The sequence below is a fragment of the Colobus angolensis genome, unplaced genomic scaffold (assembly GCF_000951035.1).
Source record: "Colobus angolensis palliatus isolate OR3802 unplaced genomic scaffold, Cang.pa_1.0 Scaffold199, whole genome shotgun sequence".
NCBI lineage: Eukaryota > Metazoa > Chordata > Mammalia > Primates > Cercopithecidae > Colobus > Colobus angolensis.
Genome location: NW_012115143.1, coordinates 1,778,698 through 1,793,041, shown reverse-complemented (window position 1 = coordinate 1,793,041; position 14,344 = coordinate 1,778,698). Strand labels below are relative to the sequence as shown.

The following is a 14,344-nucleotide window of genomic DNA, read 5'->3' as shown; positions in this document are numbered from 1 at the left end:
CCGTGTTAGCCAGGATGGTTTCGATCTCCTGACCTCGTGATCCGCCCGTCTCGGCCTCCCAAAGTGCTGGGATTACAGGCTTGAGCCACCGTGCCCGGCCGTGAAACCCCACCTTTACTAAAAATACAAAAATTAGCTGAGAGTGGTGGCACACGCCAGCACTCAGCACTGTGGGAGGCCGCAGTGGGCTCATCCCTTGAGCCTGGCCAACATGGTCAAATCTCATCTGTACTAAAAATACAAAAATCAGCAGGGCATGGTGGTGGGCGCCTGTAATCCCTGCTACTCAGAAGGCTGAGGCAAGAGAATCGCTTAAACCCAGGAGGTGGAGACTGCAGTAAGCCGAGATCGAGCCACTGCACTCCAGCCTGGGTGACAGAAGAAGACCCTGTCTCAAAATAATAATAATTACTTAGATATTTAAACACAAACGTTTTCCAATCAGGAATGTATTCTAATAGGTATTTTCCAGAAACTGGAAAAACCTGAAAGCCGAAAAGTGGAGTTTTGGGATTTCAGGCAGGTAATGTCCCAGGCACCTTGAGAGATTTTTTCTTTTTGGTCACTGGCCTAAATCAGCACCACCTGCCCTGTGACACCAAATACTGCACCACAGCCCACCCTGGCCTCATGAACTGAGCTAATCGGATACTACTGGCAAGATTTTTATTCCATCAAACTCTACTTCTTCTGAGCTTTCAACAAGCCAGACAAACTAACTCACTGTCGCCTGAGTTTCTTATTCACTATACCGTTCTTGGCTTCAAACCAAGCTAACACGTAAAATCTTTCATTCGAACCTTCCTCACCGCAGAGTCCCATCAGCAATGACCAAAGGAAGCAAAATTTCCCGCCAAAAGCAGCTTCCAAATTCTGCAACGTAGAGGACACGCGGGCAGCCGATGAGCATGCGCAGAAACAGACTCAACGTCCTAGCTGTGGGGGCCCAAACGTCCTCCACCATCCCACAATCCTCTCGTGACGTATTTCCGGTTTATCTAGCTCATCCGTAAGTAGTTTCTCTATCAGTCGCGCAGCTGTGTTCGTGTACTTAGGTGGAAGGAATTTCTTCTCTTCGTTGACGTTGTTGGTGTTCACTGTTTGGAATTAGTCAAGTTTCGGGAATCACCGTCGCTGCCATCAACATGTCGGTCCCAAGCGCTCTCATGAAGCAACCGCCCATTCAGTCTACGGCTGGGGCCGTCCCAGTTCGCAATGAGAAAGGTACGGTGCTGACACCCTCTTCCCAGTCGAATTTTAACCCCTTCAGGCCCCAGCAACCTCCAGACCTCTCCCGGACACACCACTCCAACCCCTGCAGCTCTTAAGATCTGGCTCCCAGGTTCTTGGACCTTTCCACCCCCACCCCCTTGCATCCGATCTTGTTCCTGTGGCCTGCTTTCATATTCAGCAAGCACCTCTCTTAGCCTCCACAAATTCGTTAGACTAGTGTTACATATGTATAATGTATATTACATATATTAAAATATTAGTTACTTAGGAAATTAAGTATATATCAGAATATATGTTTAATACATGTATTCTAGATTATATGATTTTGTTCTAACATATATAATGATTAGAATATATCACTAATTACATATAAATACTAGAATATATGTATTATTAGTCTAATAATTACTAAGGAACTTAAATATATATAAATCTAATAATTAGGAACTTAAGTATATAGCAGAATATATACATAGTATCAGACTAGATAGATAGAGACTGCCTGTTGGCAGGGCATTGTGCGGGATAAGGTCCCTCTTTTGCTGTCCATAGAAGTTTACTTATGCTGCCCAGGCTGGACTCGAACTCCTGGGGCTCAGGCTATCCTCCTGCCTCAGCCTCCCAAGTAGACGCCACCGTGTCTAGTCTCAACATGGCTTTTAAGAATTATCTTTTAATCCCTATACATCGGCCGGGCACGGTGGCTCAAGCCTGTAATCCCAGCACTTTGGGAGGCTGAGGCGGGTGGATCACCTGAGGTCAAGAGTTCAAGACCAACCTGGCCAACATGGTGAAACCCTGTCTCTACTAAAAATAACAAAAATTAGCCGGGTGTGATGGCGCACGCCTATAATCCCAGCTGCTTGGAAGGCTGAGGCAGGAGAATCACTTGAAACTGGGAGGCAGAGGTTGCAGTGAGCTGAGATCCGGCCACTGCACTCCAGTCCGGGTGACAGAGCGAGACTCCGCCTCAAAAAAAAAAAAAAAAAAAAAAATCCCTATACATCTAATTCATTCATCTTAACAGCTTATGAATTCCCTTGTATAAAATAGAGTGTAATCCACAGTTCATTCCCTACTGAAGGGCAGGTGGTTGTCCCGTTGTTTAAAAAAGTGCTGCGGCCAGGCATGGTGTCTCATGCCCGTAAACCCAGCACTTTGGGAGGCTGAGGCGGGCAGAGCACCTGAGGTCAGGTGTTCGAGACCAGCCTGGTCAACATGGTGAAACCCCGTCTCTAATAAAAATATAAAAAATTAGCCATGTATGATGGTGGGTGCCTGTAATCCCAGCTACTTAGGAATTTGAGACAGGAGAATTGCTTGAACCCGGGAGGTGGAGGTCGCAGTGAGCAGAGATCGCACCATTGCACTCCAGCCTGGGCCACAGTGTGAGACTCTGTCTCAAAAAAGGAAAAAAAAAAAAAGAAAAACAGTTCTGCATTTGTCATTCTGTAGCCAATACTAGCATTATTTAGTACCTGCTGCCAATTGCTCCTCAAAGTAAGTTGTAAGAACATAAGAATTTGTGGAGCACAGTGGCTCACACCTGTAATCCAGCACTTTGGGAAGCTGAGGCAGGAGGATCACTTGAGGCCAGAAGTTCAAGACCAGCTTGAGCAACATAGCGAGACCCCCCCCCATCTCTACAGAAAAAAATTAAGGTCCAGCTTGGTGGCTCACGCCTGTAATCCCAGCAGTTTGGGAGGCTGAGGCGGGTGGATCACCTGAGGTCAAGAGTTCAAGACCAACCTGGCCAACATGGTGAAATCCTGTCTCCACTAAAAATACAAAAATTAGCTGGGTGTGGTAGCAGGCGCCTATAATCCCAGCTACTCAGTAGGCTGAGGCAGGAGAATCACTTGAACCCAGGGGTGGAGGTTGCGGTGAGCCGAGATCAGGCCATCGCACTCCAGTGTGGGGGACAAGAGCAAGACTTCATCTCAAAAAAAAAAAAATTAAAAATTAGCGGGATGTAGTGATATGCTCCTGCTACTTGGGGGAAGCCATAGCAGGAGGATCACTTATGCCCGGAAGTTCAAAGCTGCAGTGAGCTATAATTATGCCATTACACTCCAGCCTGAGCAACAGATCAAGACCCTGTCTCTTAAAATAAAGGCTGGGCATGGTGCCTCAGGCCTGTAATCCCAGCACTTTGAGAGGCCGAGGCAGGTGGATCACCTGAGGTCAGGAGTTCAAGATCAGCCTGGCCAACATGGTGAAACCCTGTCTCTACTAAAAATAACAAAAATTAGCCGGGTGTGATGGCGCACGCCTATAATCCCAGCTGCTTGGAAGGCTGAGGCAGGAGAATCACTTGAAACTGGGAGGCAGAGGTTGCAATGAGCTAAGATCACGCCACTGCACTCCAGCCTGACTGACAGAGCAAGACTCCATCTCAAAAAAGAAAAGAAAGAAAACAAACTTCGAGAACTTAAGAGCTTTATTTCCCATATATTCATCATCTACACACTTGGTTATATAAAATTTTTACATTTTTTGCCCAATCTGACAGGTATTGAAATGGTGTCTCATTATTCTAATTTGCATTCCCCTGATTACTAGTGATGCTGGGCCTTTTTTTTTTTTTTTGAGAAAGAGGAAAGAGTTTCACTCTTGTTGCCCAGGCTGGAGTGCAATGGCACCGTCTCGGCTCACTGTAACCTCCACTTTCCGGATTCAAGCGATTCTCCTGACTCAGGCTCCTGAATAGCTGGGATTACAGGCATGGGCCACCATGCCCAGCTGATTTTATATTTTTAGTAGAGATGGGACTTCTCCATGTTGGTCAGGGTGGTCTCAAACTCCTGACCTCAGGTGATCCGCCCACCTGGGCCTCACAGAGTGCTGGGGTTACAGGTGTGAGCTGCTGTGCCCAGCCAATGCTGGGCATCTTGTTCATGTGTCTAATAAACTCTCTAGGTTTTCTTTTCTGTGAATTACCTGTTTCTGTCAGTCACCCACTTTGTTTGCTTTGTTTTTATATATTCCAAATCTATAGTATCCTTTTCCTCATTTTTTGGCTTGTCTTTTAATTATGGAGTCTTCTCTTACACAGATGTTTCTAGTTTTAGTATTATCAGATTTATCAACTTGATCTTTTATGGTTTTAGCTTTTTTTTTTGTATATCGTTTAAAAAATAATCCTTCCCTGCACTGAGATCACAGATACTCATATTGTAAAGGTTTTCTATCTTCTGTTTGTATATATTACATTGAAGTCAATACACACTTATACAAGACAGATTATAAGTTAGGAAGCTTACAGTCCAGTAGGGAGTGTAAATATTTAAGATATGTTTTTCATAGTTGGGTCTTTAATCCATCTGGAATTTTTGTGTCTGTGGTGGAAGTTAGAGGTCTAATTTTACTATATGGTTGGCCAGTTGTCCCTTCTCAGTTGATGAATTAGCCCATCCATTCTCTACTGATTTTTAATGCCATTCCTATAGTATACTCAAGTTCTCATATAAGTTTTTTTTTTTCTCTCTACTCTGTTCCATTAATCTCTGTGTACTTCCTGGATCAGTGACATATCTGGTAAACTAGGCCCCACCCCTCCTTCCCAGCCCCCATCAGTTTTATTCTTCTTCAGCATTGTCTTGGTGTTTTGGGGCCTCCTATTCTTCCATATGATTTTGGAATAAGCCTGGAGACAACTTTTAATGGAATTGCATTAAAATGATAGATTATACATTTATAGGTTAATTCAGGTGCAGTTGCCATCTTCTCATCCTTGAATATGAAATATTTCTCCGTTTATTTAGATCTTTTTTATCTTTCAATAAAATTATATATTTTTCCTCCTAAAATCCTTGTACATTGTTTGTTGGATTTATTCCTCAGTATCTTATAGATTACTTGTGACTATTAATGGTATTTTAATACTGTATTCTCTCCAGCCTAGGCAACATAGCGAGACCCCAAAAAATACAGTGCTCTACAAAAAAATAAAATTACCTGGGTAGTACCTGCCTGTAGTCCCAGCTACTGGGAGGCTGAAGAGGGAGGATCACTTTAGCCCAGGAGGTTGAGACTGCAGTGAGCTGTGATCATGCCACTGCACACCAGCCTGGGTAACAGAGTGAGACCCTTTCTCAAAAAGTAGAAAATATGTCAGACATGGTGGCTCATGCCTGTAATGCCAGCACTTTGGGAGACCCTAGGCAAGAGGATTGCTTGAGCCCAGGAGTTCAAGACCAGCCTGGGCAACATAGTGAGACCTTGTCTATACAAAAAATTTTTTTAAATTAGACCTTCATGGTGTTGCCCGCCTGTAGTCCCAGCTACTTCAGAGGCTGAGGCAGGAGAACGGTTTGAGCCTAGGAGGTTGAGGCTGCAGTGAGCCATGATTGCGCCACTGCACTCCACCCTAGGCAACAGAGTGAGACCCTGTCTCGAGAAAATAAATAAATAAAAATAAAATTGTACTTTCTGATTATATGTAGCTAATGTACAGATATGCTGATTTTTAGAAATAAGTTTTTTATCTAGCATTTTTTCTGAACTCTTTTAGTTTATCTATTTGTTATCTTGTGTTTTCTACAAAGACAACCATATAATCTGCAAATTATGACAGTTTCTTCCTTTAACATCCTTATAACTTTACCTTATTGCCCAAATTAGAACCATAATACAGTGTTGACTAGAAGGTGTGATAGGGACAACGTTAGGATGCCCACTGGGTTTTTGTTTTTGTTTTCTGGGTTTTTTTTGTTTTTTTTTTTTGAGACAGAGTCTTGCCCTATCGCCCAGGCTGGAGTGCAGTGGTGCTGTCTCAGCTCACTGCAAGCTCCAGGTCCCGGGTTCGCACCATTCTCCTGCCTCAGCCTCCCAAGTAGCTGGGACTACAGGCGCCTACCACCACGCCCGGCTAATTGTTTTGTATTTTTAGTGGAGATGGGGTTTCACTGTGTTAGCCAGGATGGTCTCGATTTCCTGACCTTGTGATCCGCCTGCCTCGGCCTCCCAAAGCGCTGGGATTACAGGTGTGAGCCACCACGGCCAGCTGCATGCCTACTGATTTTTATAGAGAATGCTTCTGGCCAGTTGTGGTGGCTCACACCTGTAATCCCAGCACTTTAGGAGGCTGAGGCTGGAGGATTACCTGAGGTCCGGAGTTCAAGACTAGCCTGGCCTACATGGTGAAACCCTGTCTTTACTAAAAAATACACAAATTAGCCAGGCATATGGTGGGCGCCTGTAATTCCAGCTACTCAGGAGCCTGAGGTAGGGAGAATTGCTTGAACCCGGGGGATGGAGGTTGCAGTGAGCCAAGATGGTGCCACTGTACTGTAGCCTGGGCAACAGAGCGAGACTCCATCTCAATAAATACATAAATAGAATGGTTCTATTGTTTTATCATTAAGTATAAAGTCTGCTGTATCTATTATTTTTTTTTAAATGTGACTTTAAAAAATAGTAGGCTGGGCCGGGCGCGGTGGCTCACGCCTGTAATCCCAGCACTTTGGGAGGCCGAGACGGGCGGATCACGAGGTCAGGAGATCGAGACCATCCTGGCTAACACTGTGAAACCCCGTCTCTACTAAAAAATACAAAAAACTAGCCGGGCGAGGTGGCGGGCGCCTGTAGTCCCAGCTACTCGGGAGGCTGAGGCAGGAGAATGGCGTGAACCCGGGAGGCGGAGCTTGCAGTGAGCTGAGATCCGGCCACTGCACTCCAGCCTGGGCGACAGAGCGAGACTCCGTCTCAAAAAAAAAAAAAAAAAGTAGGCTGAGATGGCTCACATCTGTAATCCCAGCACTTTGGGAGACTGAGGCTGGAGGATCACTTGAGGCTAGGAGTTCAAGGCCAGCCTGGGCAACATAACAAGACCCTTTCTCTACCTAAAAAAGAACAAATAAAAATGAAATTTACAAAAGTAAAAATAGTATATTGCTTCCCTGCCATTGTCTGTATCTACATATATATTTTTGGGGTTTTTTTTTGTTTGTTTTTAAAGACAGAGTCTTACTGTGTTGCCCAGGCTGGAGTGCAGCAGCATGATCTCAGCTCACTGCAGCCTCCACCTCCCAGGTTCAAGTGATTCTCCTGCCTCAGCCACCTGAGTAGCTGGGATTAACAAGTGTGTGCCACCACACCTGGCTAATTTTTGTATTTTTAGTAGAGACGTGGTTTTGCCATGTTGGCCAGGCTGGTCTTGAACTCCTAGCCTCAACTGATCTGCCCACCTTGGCTTTCCAAAGTGCTGGGATTACAAGCATGAGCCACTGTGCCCAGCTATATATATTTTTGTGTTTGACACAGGGTCTTACTGTATCACTCAGGCTGAAGTGAGTGCCTTCCTGTGGTCACGGCTCGCCACAGCCTCAACCTCCTGGGCTCTAGTGATTCTCCCACCTCAGCCTCCCATGTAGCTTGGGACCACAGGCATACACCACCATGCCCGGCTAATTTTTTTATTTCTAGTAGAGATGAGGTCTAACTTTGTTGCCCAGGCTGGTCTCGAACTCCTGGGTTTAAGCAGTCCTCCTGCCTCAACCTTCCAAAATGCTGGGATTACAGGCATAAGCCACCGCACCTGGCTCCCTCATTAATTTTCTAAGGTTGAACTATCCTTGTAGTCTTGGGCTAAATTCTGAGAAGTTGTGTTGGCTTAGGGGTTTTTTGTTTTGGTTTTTTTTTTTTTTTTGGTAGTTTTTATATCACTGGGATAAATTTGCTCTGTTATTTAATATTTTTGTATTTGTAAGTGAAATCCACCTAAAGTTTTCCTTTGAACTGTCCAATTTGGTTATCAAGGTTATACTCATAAAATAAGTTGGTTAGTTTTCACTGTCTCTCTTTGTTCACTAGAATTGTTTATATTTGTAGGCTGGGTGCTGTGGCTCATGCCTGTAATCCCAGCACTTTGGGAGGCCGAGGTGGGTGGATCTTGAGGTCAGGAGATGGAAACCATCCTGGCTAACATGGTGAAACTCCGTCTCTACTAAAAATACAAATAATTAGCTGGGCGTGGTAGCACACGCCTTAGTCCGAGCTACTCAGGAGGCTGAGGCAGGAGAATTACTTGAACCCAGGAGGCAGAGGTTGCAGTGAGCCGAGATCATACCACTGCACTCCAGCCTGGGCGACAGAGCGAGACTCCGTCTCAAAAAGAAGAATTGTATTTATAACAGATTACCTACTCTTGCAGGTTTCATAACACATAAGGTAAAGGAAAATAAGGTAGAAATAGGTAAGATTAGAATATTGAGTCATGTGGCAATATGTTATAAAGGCTGCCATGGAAATCCCAGAGGGAACTACAAGAATGCCTGAGCAGCATTTTAGTTTTATGTTCCTGCAGAAATCATCCTTATTATGTGGTGGGCACTGTTACAAATAATTTGTTTAAGGGTATAGTTGAGGTGGGATGCCATGAATTTGTGATGGATGCAGTCTGCCTTTTTGCGGGGGACTTCTTCCTACTGTTTAACTGCCTACCTTCCTCCACTTCATTGTACTCAAGGTAAGCCTCATTATCATCAGTGTTGGCTTTCACAAGGAGGCAGTCTCATGACTTGGCCTTTGTAGGAAAACACCATTAGATGAATAGATGGTTGGATAGTGGCTCTCTTCTTCTGCTTAGACTCTTGTCTACTATGAATAAAGGGCTCTATTTGCAAAGGCTATGATGGGATGAAGCACATTGAGAAACAGGCTACTGAAACATAAGTTATCTTTCTCACCCAGGTGAGATTTCAATGGAAAAAGTGAAGGTAAAGCGTTATGTGTCCGGAAAGAGGCCAGACTATGCCCCTATGGAGTCCTCAGATGAGGAGGATGAAGAATTTCAGTTCATTAAGAAAGCCAAAGAACAAGAAGCAGAGCCTGAGGAACAGGAGGAGGATTCATCTAGTGACCCCCGGCTACGGCGTTTACAGAACCGTATTAGTGAAGATGTGGAAGAGAGGTAATGTCTGTGATTGTGTTTTACTTGAACATGAACCTCTACAGCTTAATAATAAAGCTAATACTTGAATAGTACTGCCAAGTAGATTACATTTGCTAATTCTTGTAATCCATACAATAGCTTTATGAAAAAGGTGCTGTTATCCCCATTTCACAAAAGGAGGAAACTAAGAGCACAAAGGGGCTAAGAAAGTTACATGACCAAAGTTACAAAGTGGCAGCTTCAGAAAACAGCAGGTTACTTCTGGCCTAAAGGACCTACTCAACTCCTTACGGGAATAGAAAACACAGACCATTCGTTGGCTGTTGAAGGGAGTCTTTTTAGAACAAAGATGTTTTATAAACTTTGGTAAATTGATTTTATACATATGCTTATTCTAAATGCTAATAAGGGGAAATGACACTGAAGTAGGAGAAAAGACCTCATAAAGGTCTCATGGTAGAAAGAGAGCCTCCCAGTGAGGGATTTTGTATGTTATGTATTGATTGAGACATTACCTTAATAGAGCAGACCAGGGGTCCTGAACTTTCACCGTTCATAATTATCCCAGGGGTTTTTTCACAGAGCTCCTGGGCCAAAACAGTTCTGTTTATTTTAGTTAGTAAGTAGTTAGAGCCAAGTAACTTAATAAGTATTTATGTCCTAATAACTTTGCCACTTGAAAATTACAGTGCCCATGGCCGGGCGCAGTGCCTCACGCCTGTAATCCTAGCACTTTGGGAGGCCGAGACAGGTGGATCACGAGGTCAGGAGTTCAAGACCAGCCTGGCCAACTTGGTGAAACCCCATCTCTACTAAAAATACAAAAAAATTAGCCAGGCATGGCGGTGGGCACCTGTAATCCCAGCTACTTGGGAGACTGAGGCAGAGAATTGCTTGAACTTAGCAGGCGGAGGTTGCAGTGAGCCAAGATCACACCACTGCACTCCAGCCTGAGTGACAGAGTGAGACTCTATCTCAAAAAAAAAAAAGAAAAAGAAAAAAATAAAATTACAGTGCCCGTGGGGAAAAAAACACTTTTATTCATTCTCACATAACCACAGTTACTAGTGGAATTTGTGTGCCTATTGGACACTGACAGCCTTTCAGACCTTGGAATCGGCACTGTCACTTTTTCATGTCTTGTTTTATATTGATTTTCACACTATACTTACTTTTTACCACAGCAGCCACCAAAACCCAATTTCACGAAGATACGATATTCTCAAAAGGAATGTAGTGTGACTTAATGTTGAAACTGAATTACCTCGAGCTATTGAAAATATCCCAATGCAGGCCACGCTTGGTGGCTCACGCCTGTAATCCCAGCACTTTGGGAGGCCGAGGCAGGCGATCACCTGAGGTCAGGAGTTCAAGACTAGCCTGGCCAACATGACGAAACCCCCTCTCTAGTAAAAATACAAAAATTAGCCGGGTGTGGTGGTGCACGCCTGTAATCCCAGCTACTCAGGAGGTTGAGGCAGGGAGAATCGCTTGAACCTGGTTGGGGGAGGTTGTGGTGAGCCGAGATCACGCCATTGCTCTCCAGCCTGGGTAACAGAGTGAGATTCTGTCTCAAAAAAAATCCCAATGCATCCCTATGAGTTTGCTGGCTTGCTGTATGTAGTGCCTTAGGATGCCTCAACATATGTTTAGTATTTCAGGCCCAACTTGACTATTTGCTCTGACATCCTAGTCTAGTTTCTTTAATCTGTACCTCAGTTTCCCTCACCTCAATACTTTAATATTGGATGGACATGGTGGCTCACACCTGTAATCCCAGCACTTTGAGAGGCTGAGGTGGGCAGATTGCCTAAGTCCAGGAGTTGAAGACCAGCCTGGGCAACATGGTAAAACCCTGTCTCTACAAAAAATACAAAAATTAGCCATGTGTGCTGGCATGCCTATAGTCCCAGCTACTCAGGAGGCTGAGGTGGGAGGATCACTTGAACCTGGGAGGCAGAGGTTGCAGTGAGCCAAGATCTCACCACTGCACTGCAGCCTAGGTGACAGAGCAAGACCCTGCTTCAAAAAAAAAGACTTCAGTATTAGTGAAGGCAAACATAATGTACTGTGTGGCTGTGGAAATGCAGTTGATGCTACTTCATTTTTATGACATTGGTGTCACATTTGGAGATACTGTTTTTCAGATTGGCTCGACATCGGAAAATAGTGGAACCTGAAGTGGTAGGAGAGAGTGACTCAGAAGTAGAAGGAGATGCTTGGCGCATGGAACGAGAAGATAGCAGTGAAGAAGAGGAGGAGGAAATTGATGATGAGGTATGATAAAGGAACATGGGAAGTTTTTTTCTGGATATAAGAAAAAGTTGACGCCAGTGCTCATTTGTTGAAGCCTTAAAAACATGAGATCACTGCTTTTGGCAGGACTCTGATCATGTTCCTTGTTTGTTGGGATAGGACTAAAAATAGAATGGTACTAAGTTGTGTTTTTTTACATTTGAATTTGTTGGGTTTGATGAGACTAAAACAAAAAGCCATAGGCCATTTGACTGACTGGCTTACATATATGACTTGATAGGAAATAGAGCGGCGGCGTGGCATGATGCGTCAGCGAGCACAGGAGAGGAAAAATGAAGAGATGGAAGTCATGGAAGTGGAAGATGAGGGACGTTCTGGAGAGGAGTCAGAATCAGAGTCTGAGTATGAAGAGTACACAGACAGTGAAGATGAGATGGAGCCTCGCCTTAAGCCAGTCTTCATTCGAAAGTAAGTATCTCACCAGCCAGATCTGAATCCACTTAATTACCACTTTCCAGGCGTGGAAACAAAAGTCTGTTTTCTGTTGTGCTATTCTGAAATCTAAGCACTGAGTGAAATCTAAGCACTGAGTGAAAGTGCTTTTGCTAGTGCTGTAGCCTTGCCAGATGAGCTGCTGAGGAATATCTTGGTGTTAGCAGAGAACCTGAGTTTGTTTTCACATCTCTTTTTTCAATTATATAGCATATATCTGTCCAAAGCCTTTTTTTTTTTTCTTTTTGAGATGGAGTGTTGCTCTTGTTGCCCAGGCTGGAGTGCAGTGGCGTCATGTCTGCTCACCACAACCTCCAACTCCCGGTTTCAAGCGATTCACCTGCCTCAGCCTCCCTAGTAGCTGGGATTACAAGCATGTGCCACCACATCTGGCTAATTTTGTATTTTTAGTATAGAGGGGGTTTCACCATGTTGGTCAGGCTGGTCTTGAACTCCCGACCTCAGGTGATCCACCCTCCTCAGCCTCCCAAAGTGCTGGGATTACAGGCATGAGCCGCCGCACCCAGCCAAGGCCATATATTTTTAAGCACAAAATTAAACTCAACGAGCAAATTCCTATTCCTTTCTTGATAGCTAGAAATCCTACTACTTACAGGCCAGCAGGTTCTTTGCTGTCTAGGCAGTTCTCAAAGATGAACATGATTTTAGTGCTCCAAAGACCTGGGATGATGGCCGGGCACAGTGGCTCATGCCTGTAATTGCAGCACTTTGGGAGGCTGAGGCAGGTGGATCACGAGGTCAGGAGTTCAAGACCAGCCTGGCCAAGATGGTGAAACCCTATCTCTACTAAAAATACAAAGAAATTAACCAGGTGTGGTGGCAGGTGCCTGTAATCCCAGCTACTCAGGAGGCTGAGGCAGAGAATTGCTTGAACCCAGGAGGCGGAGATTACAGTGAGCTGAGATCATACCACTGCACAGGAGACAGAGTGAGACTCCATCTCAAAAAAGAAAAAAAGACCTGGGATGACTCAACGTTTTTTGCTCTTTGAAAATAATAGAGCCAAAGAGTTTGGTTTCGTCTGATTTGGATGGGACTAGGTCTAGGGGAACAAAGCACTCCACTCTAAGGACTTTAGGCAATTAACAGGACCTTTGTGATGCAGGAAGGACCGAGTGACAGTTCAAGAACGTGAAGCCGAAGCATTGAAACAGAAGGAGCTGGAGCAGGAAGCAAAACGCCTGGCAGAGGAGAGGCGCAAGTACACACTCAAGGTACTGGGGAGTGGTTGCAAGGATTGAGTACAAGAAAATAGTGTAGTCAGGTTTGTCTGAGGAGAGTAAGGAAGTCCAAGCCGAATTGTTCTCCCTACCCAGATTGTCGAAGAGGAAACCAAGAAAGAGCTGGAAGAGAACAAGCGATCCTTGGCTGCACTGGATGCACTCAATACTGATGATGAAAATGACGAGGAGGAATATGAGGCATGGAAAGTTCGGGAGCTAAAAAGAATCAAGAGGGACAGAGAAGATCGAGAAGCGTGAGTAAAAAGATGAGCCTAGAGTTAATGCTGCTAGTGGAGCAGGTTTCTAGCAGGATAGCTCTGAGACTCATTAACTACTGTGAGTTCCATTCTAGCCATCTTCAGAGTTCTTGCTGCTGGGTGAGTTTCCTGTAATTGGAACGTGAGTTTCACTTGTTACAGTGAAATCAGGGAAGAGAAACACACTTTGTCGATGTGTGTCCATAATAGAGTGCCAGCCAGTGCTCCCTTTAGTTTCCTAGTAGACACAAAAATTAGTAACTGTTAGCAGTTACCTCTTACTGTGTACAGCCCAACCCACAATTGAGTGACTTGAAAAAACAATTACTTTTCACAATTTTGGAGGTTGGCTGAACAGTTCCTCTACTGATTTCACCTGGGCTCACTTATGTCGTTGTATCCAGCTAGACAGTTGACTGGGCTAGAAATTTAAAAGGGCTTCACTCACATGTCTAGTAGTAGTTGATGGCTATCAGTTAGGATGCCTCACTTATCCTTCACTGGGTTAGACTGGCTTCCTTACATAGTAGTCTCAGGGTACCATTCTAAGAGGGCAAGGTCTTCTGACACTTAGGTTCCAGAACTCATACATCAATCCTGCCACATATTGGTCAAAGCAAGTCACAAGGCCAACCTAGCTTTAAGCAGGTGGAGAAACAGACTCCACCTCTGGATAGGAGAAGCAGCAAAGTCATACTTTTTGAAAAGGGGCATGCATACTGTGAGGGGAAGAATTTGTGGCACTCAAATAATCTACACTACATTAGAGCAGAATCTTTTTTTTTTTTCTTTTTTTTTTGAGACGGAGTCTTGCTCTGTTGCCCGGGCTGGAGTGCAGTGGCCGGATCTCAGCTCACTACAAGCTCCGCCTCCGGATAGGAGAAGCAGCAAAGTCATACTTTTTGAAAAGGGGCATGCATACTGTGAGGGGAAGAATTTGTGGCACTCAAATAATCTACACTACATTA

General features: G+C 44.5%; 1 protein-coding gene across 1 annotated transcript in view; it reads left to right on the top strand.

Moving 5' to 3' along the window:
- Positions 1–912: 912 nt before the first annotated feature.
- The window catches only part of MFAP1 (microfibrillar-associated protein 1), a 20,906-nt gene continuing 7,474 nt past the window's right edge, over positions 913–14,344 (top strand). The window contains exons 1-6 of the mRNA XM_011941166.1: positions 913–1,224; positions 8,926–9,145; positions 11,275–11,404; positions 11,664–11,851; positions 13,002–13,110; positions 13,213–13,373. Coding sequence (XP_011796556.1) covers positions 1,146–1,224; positions 8,926–9,145; positions 11,275–11,404; positions 11,664–11,851; positions 13,002–13,110; positions 13,213–13,373 — 887 coding nt within the window. The 5' untranslated portion in view covers positions 913–1,145. The remainder of the gene's footprint in view (positions 1,225–8,925; positions 9,146–11,274; positions 11,405–11,663; positions 11,852–13,001; positions 13,111–13,212; positions 13,374–14,344) is intronic.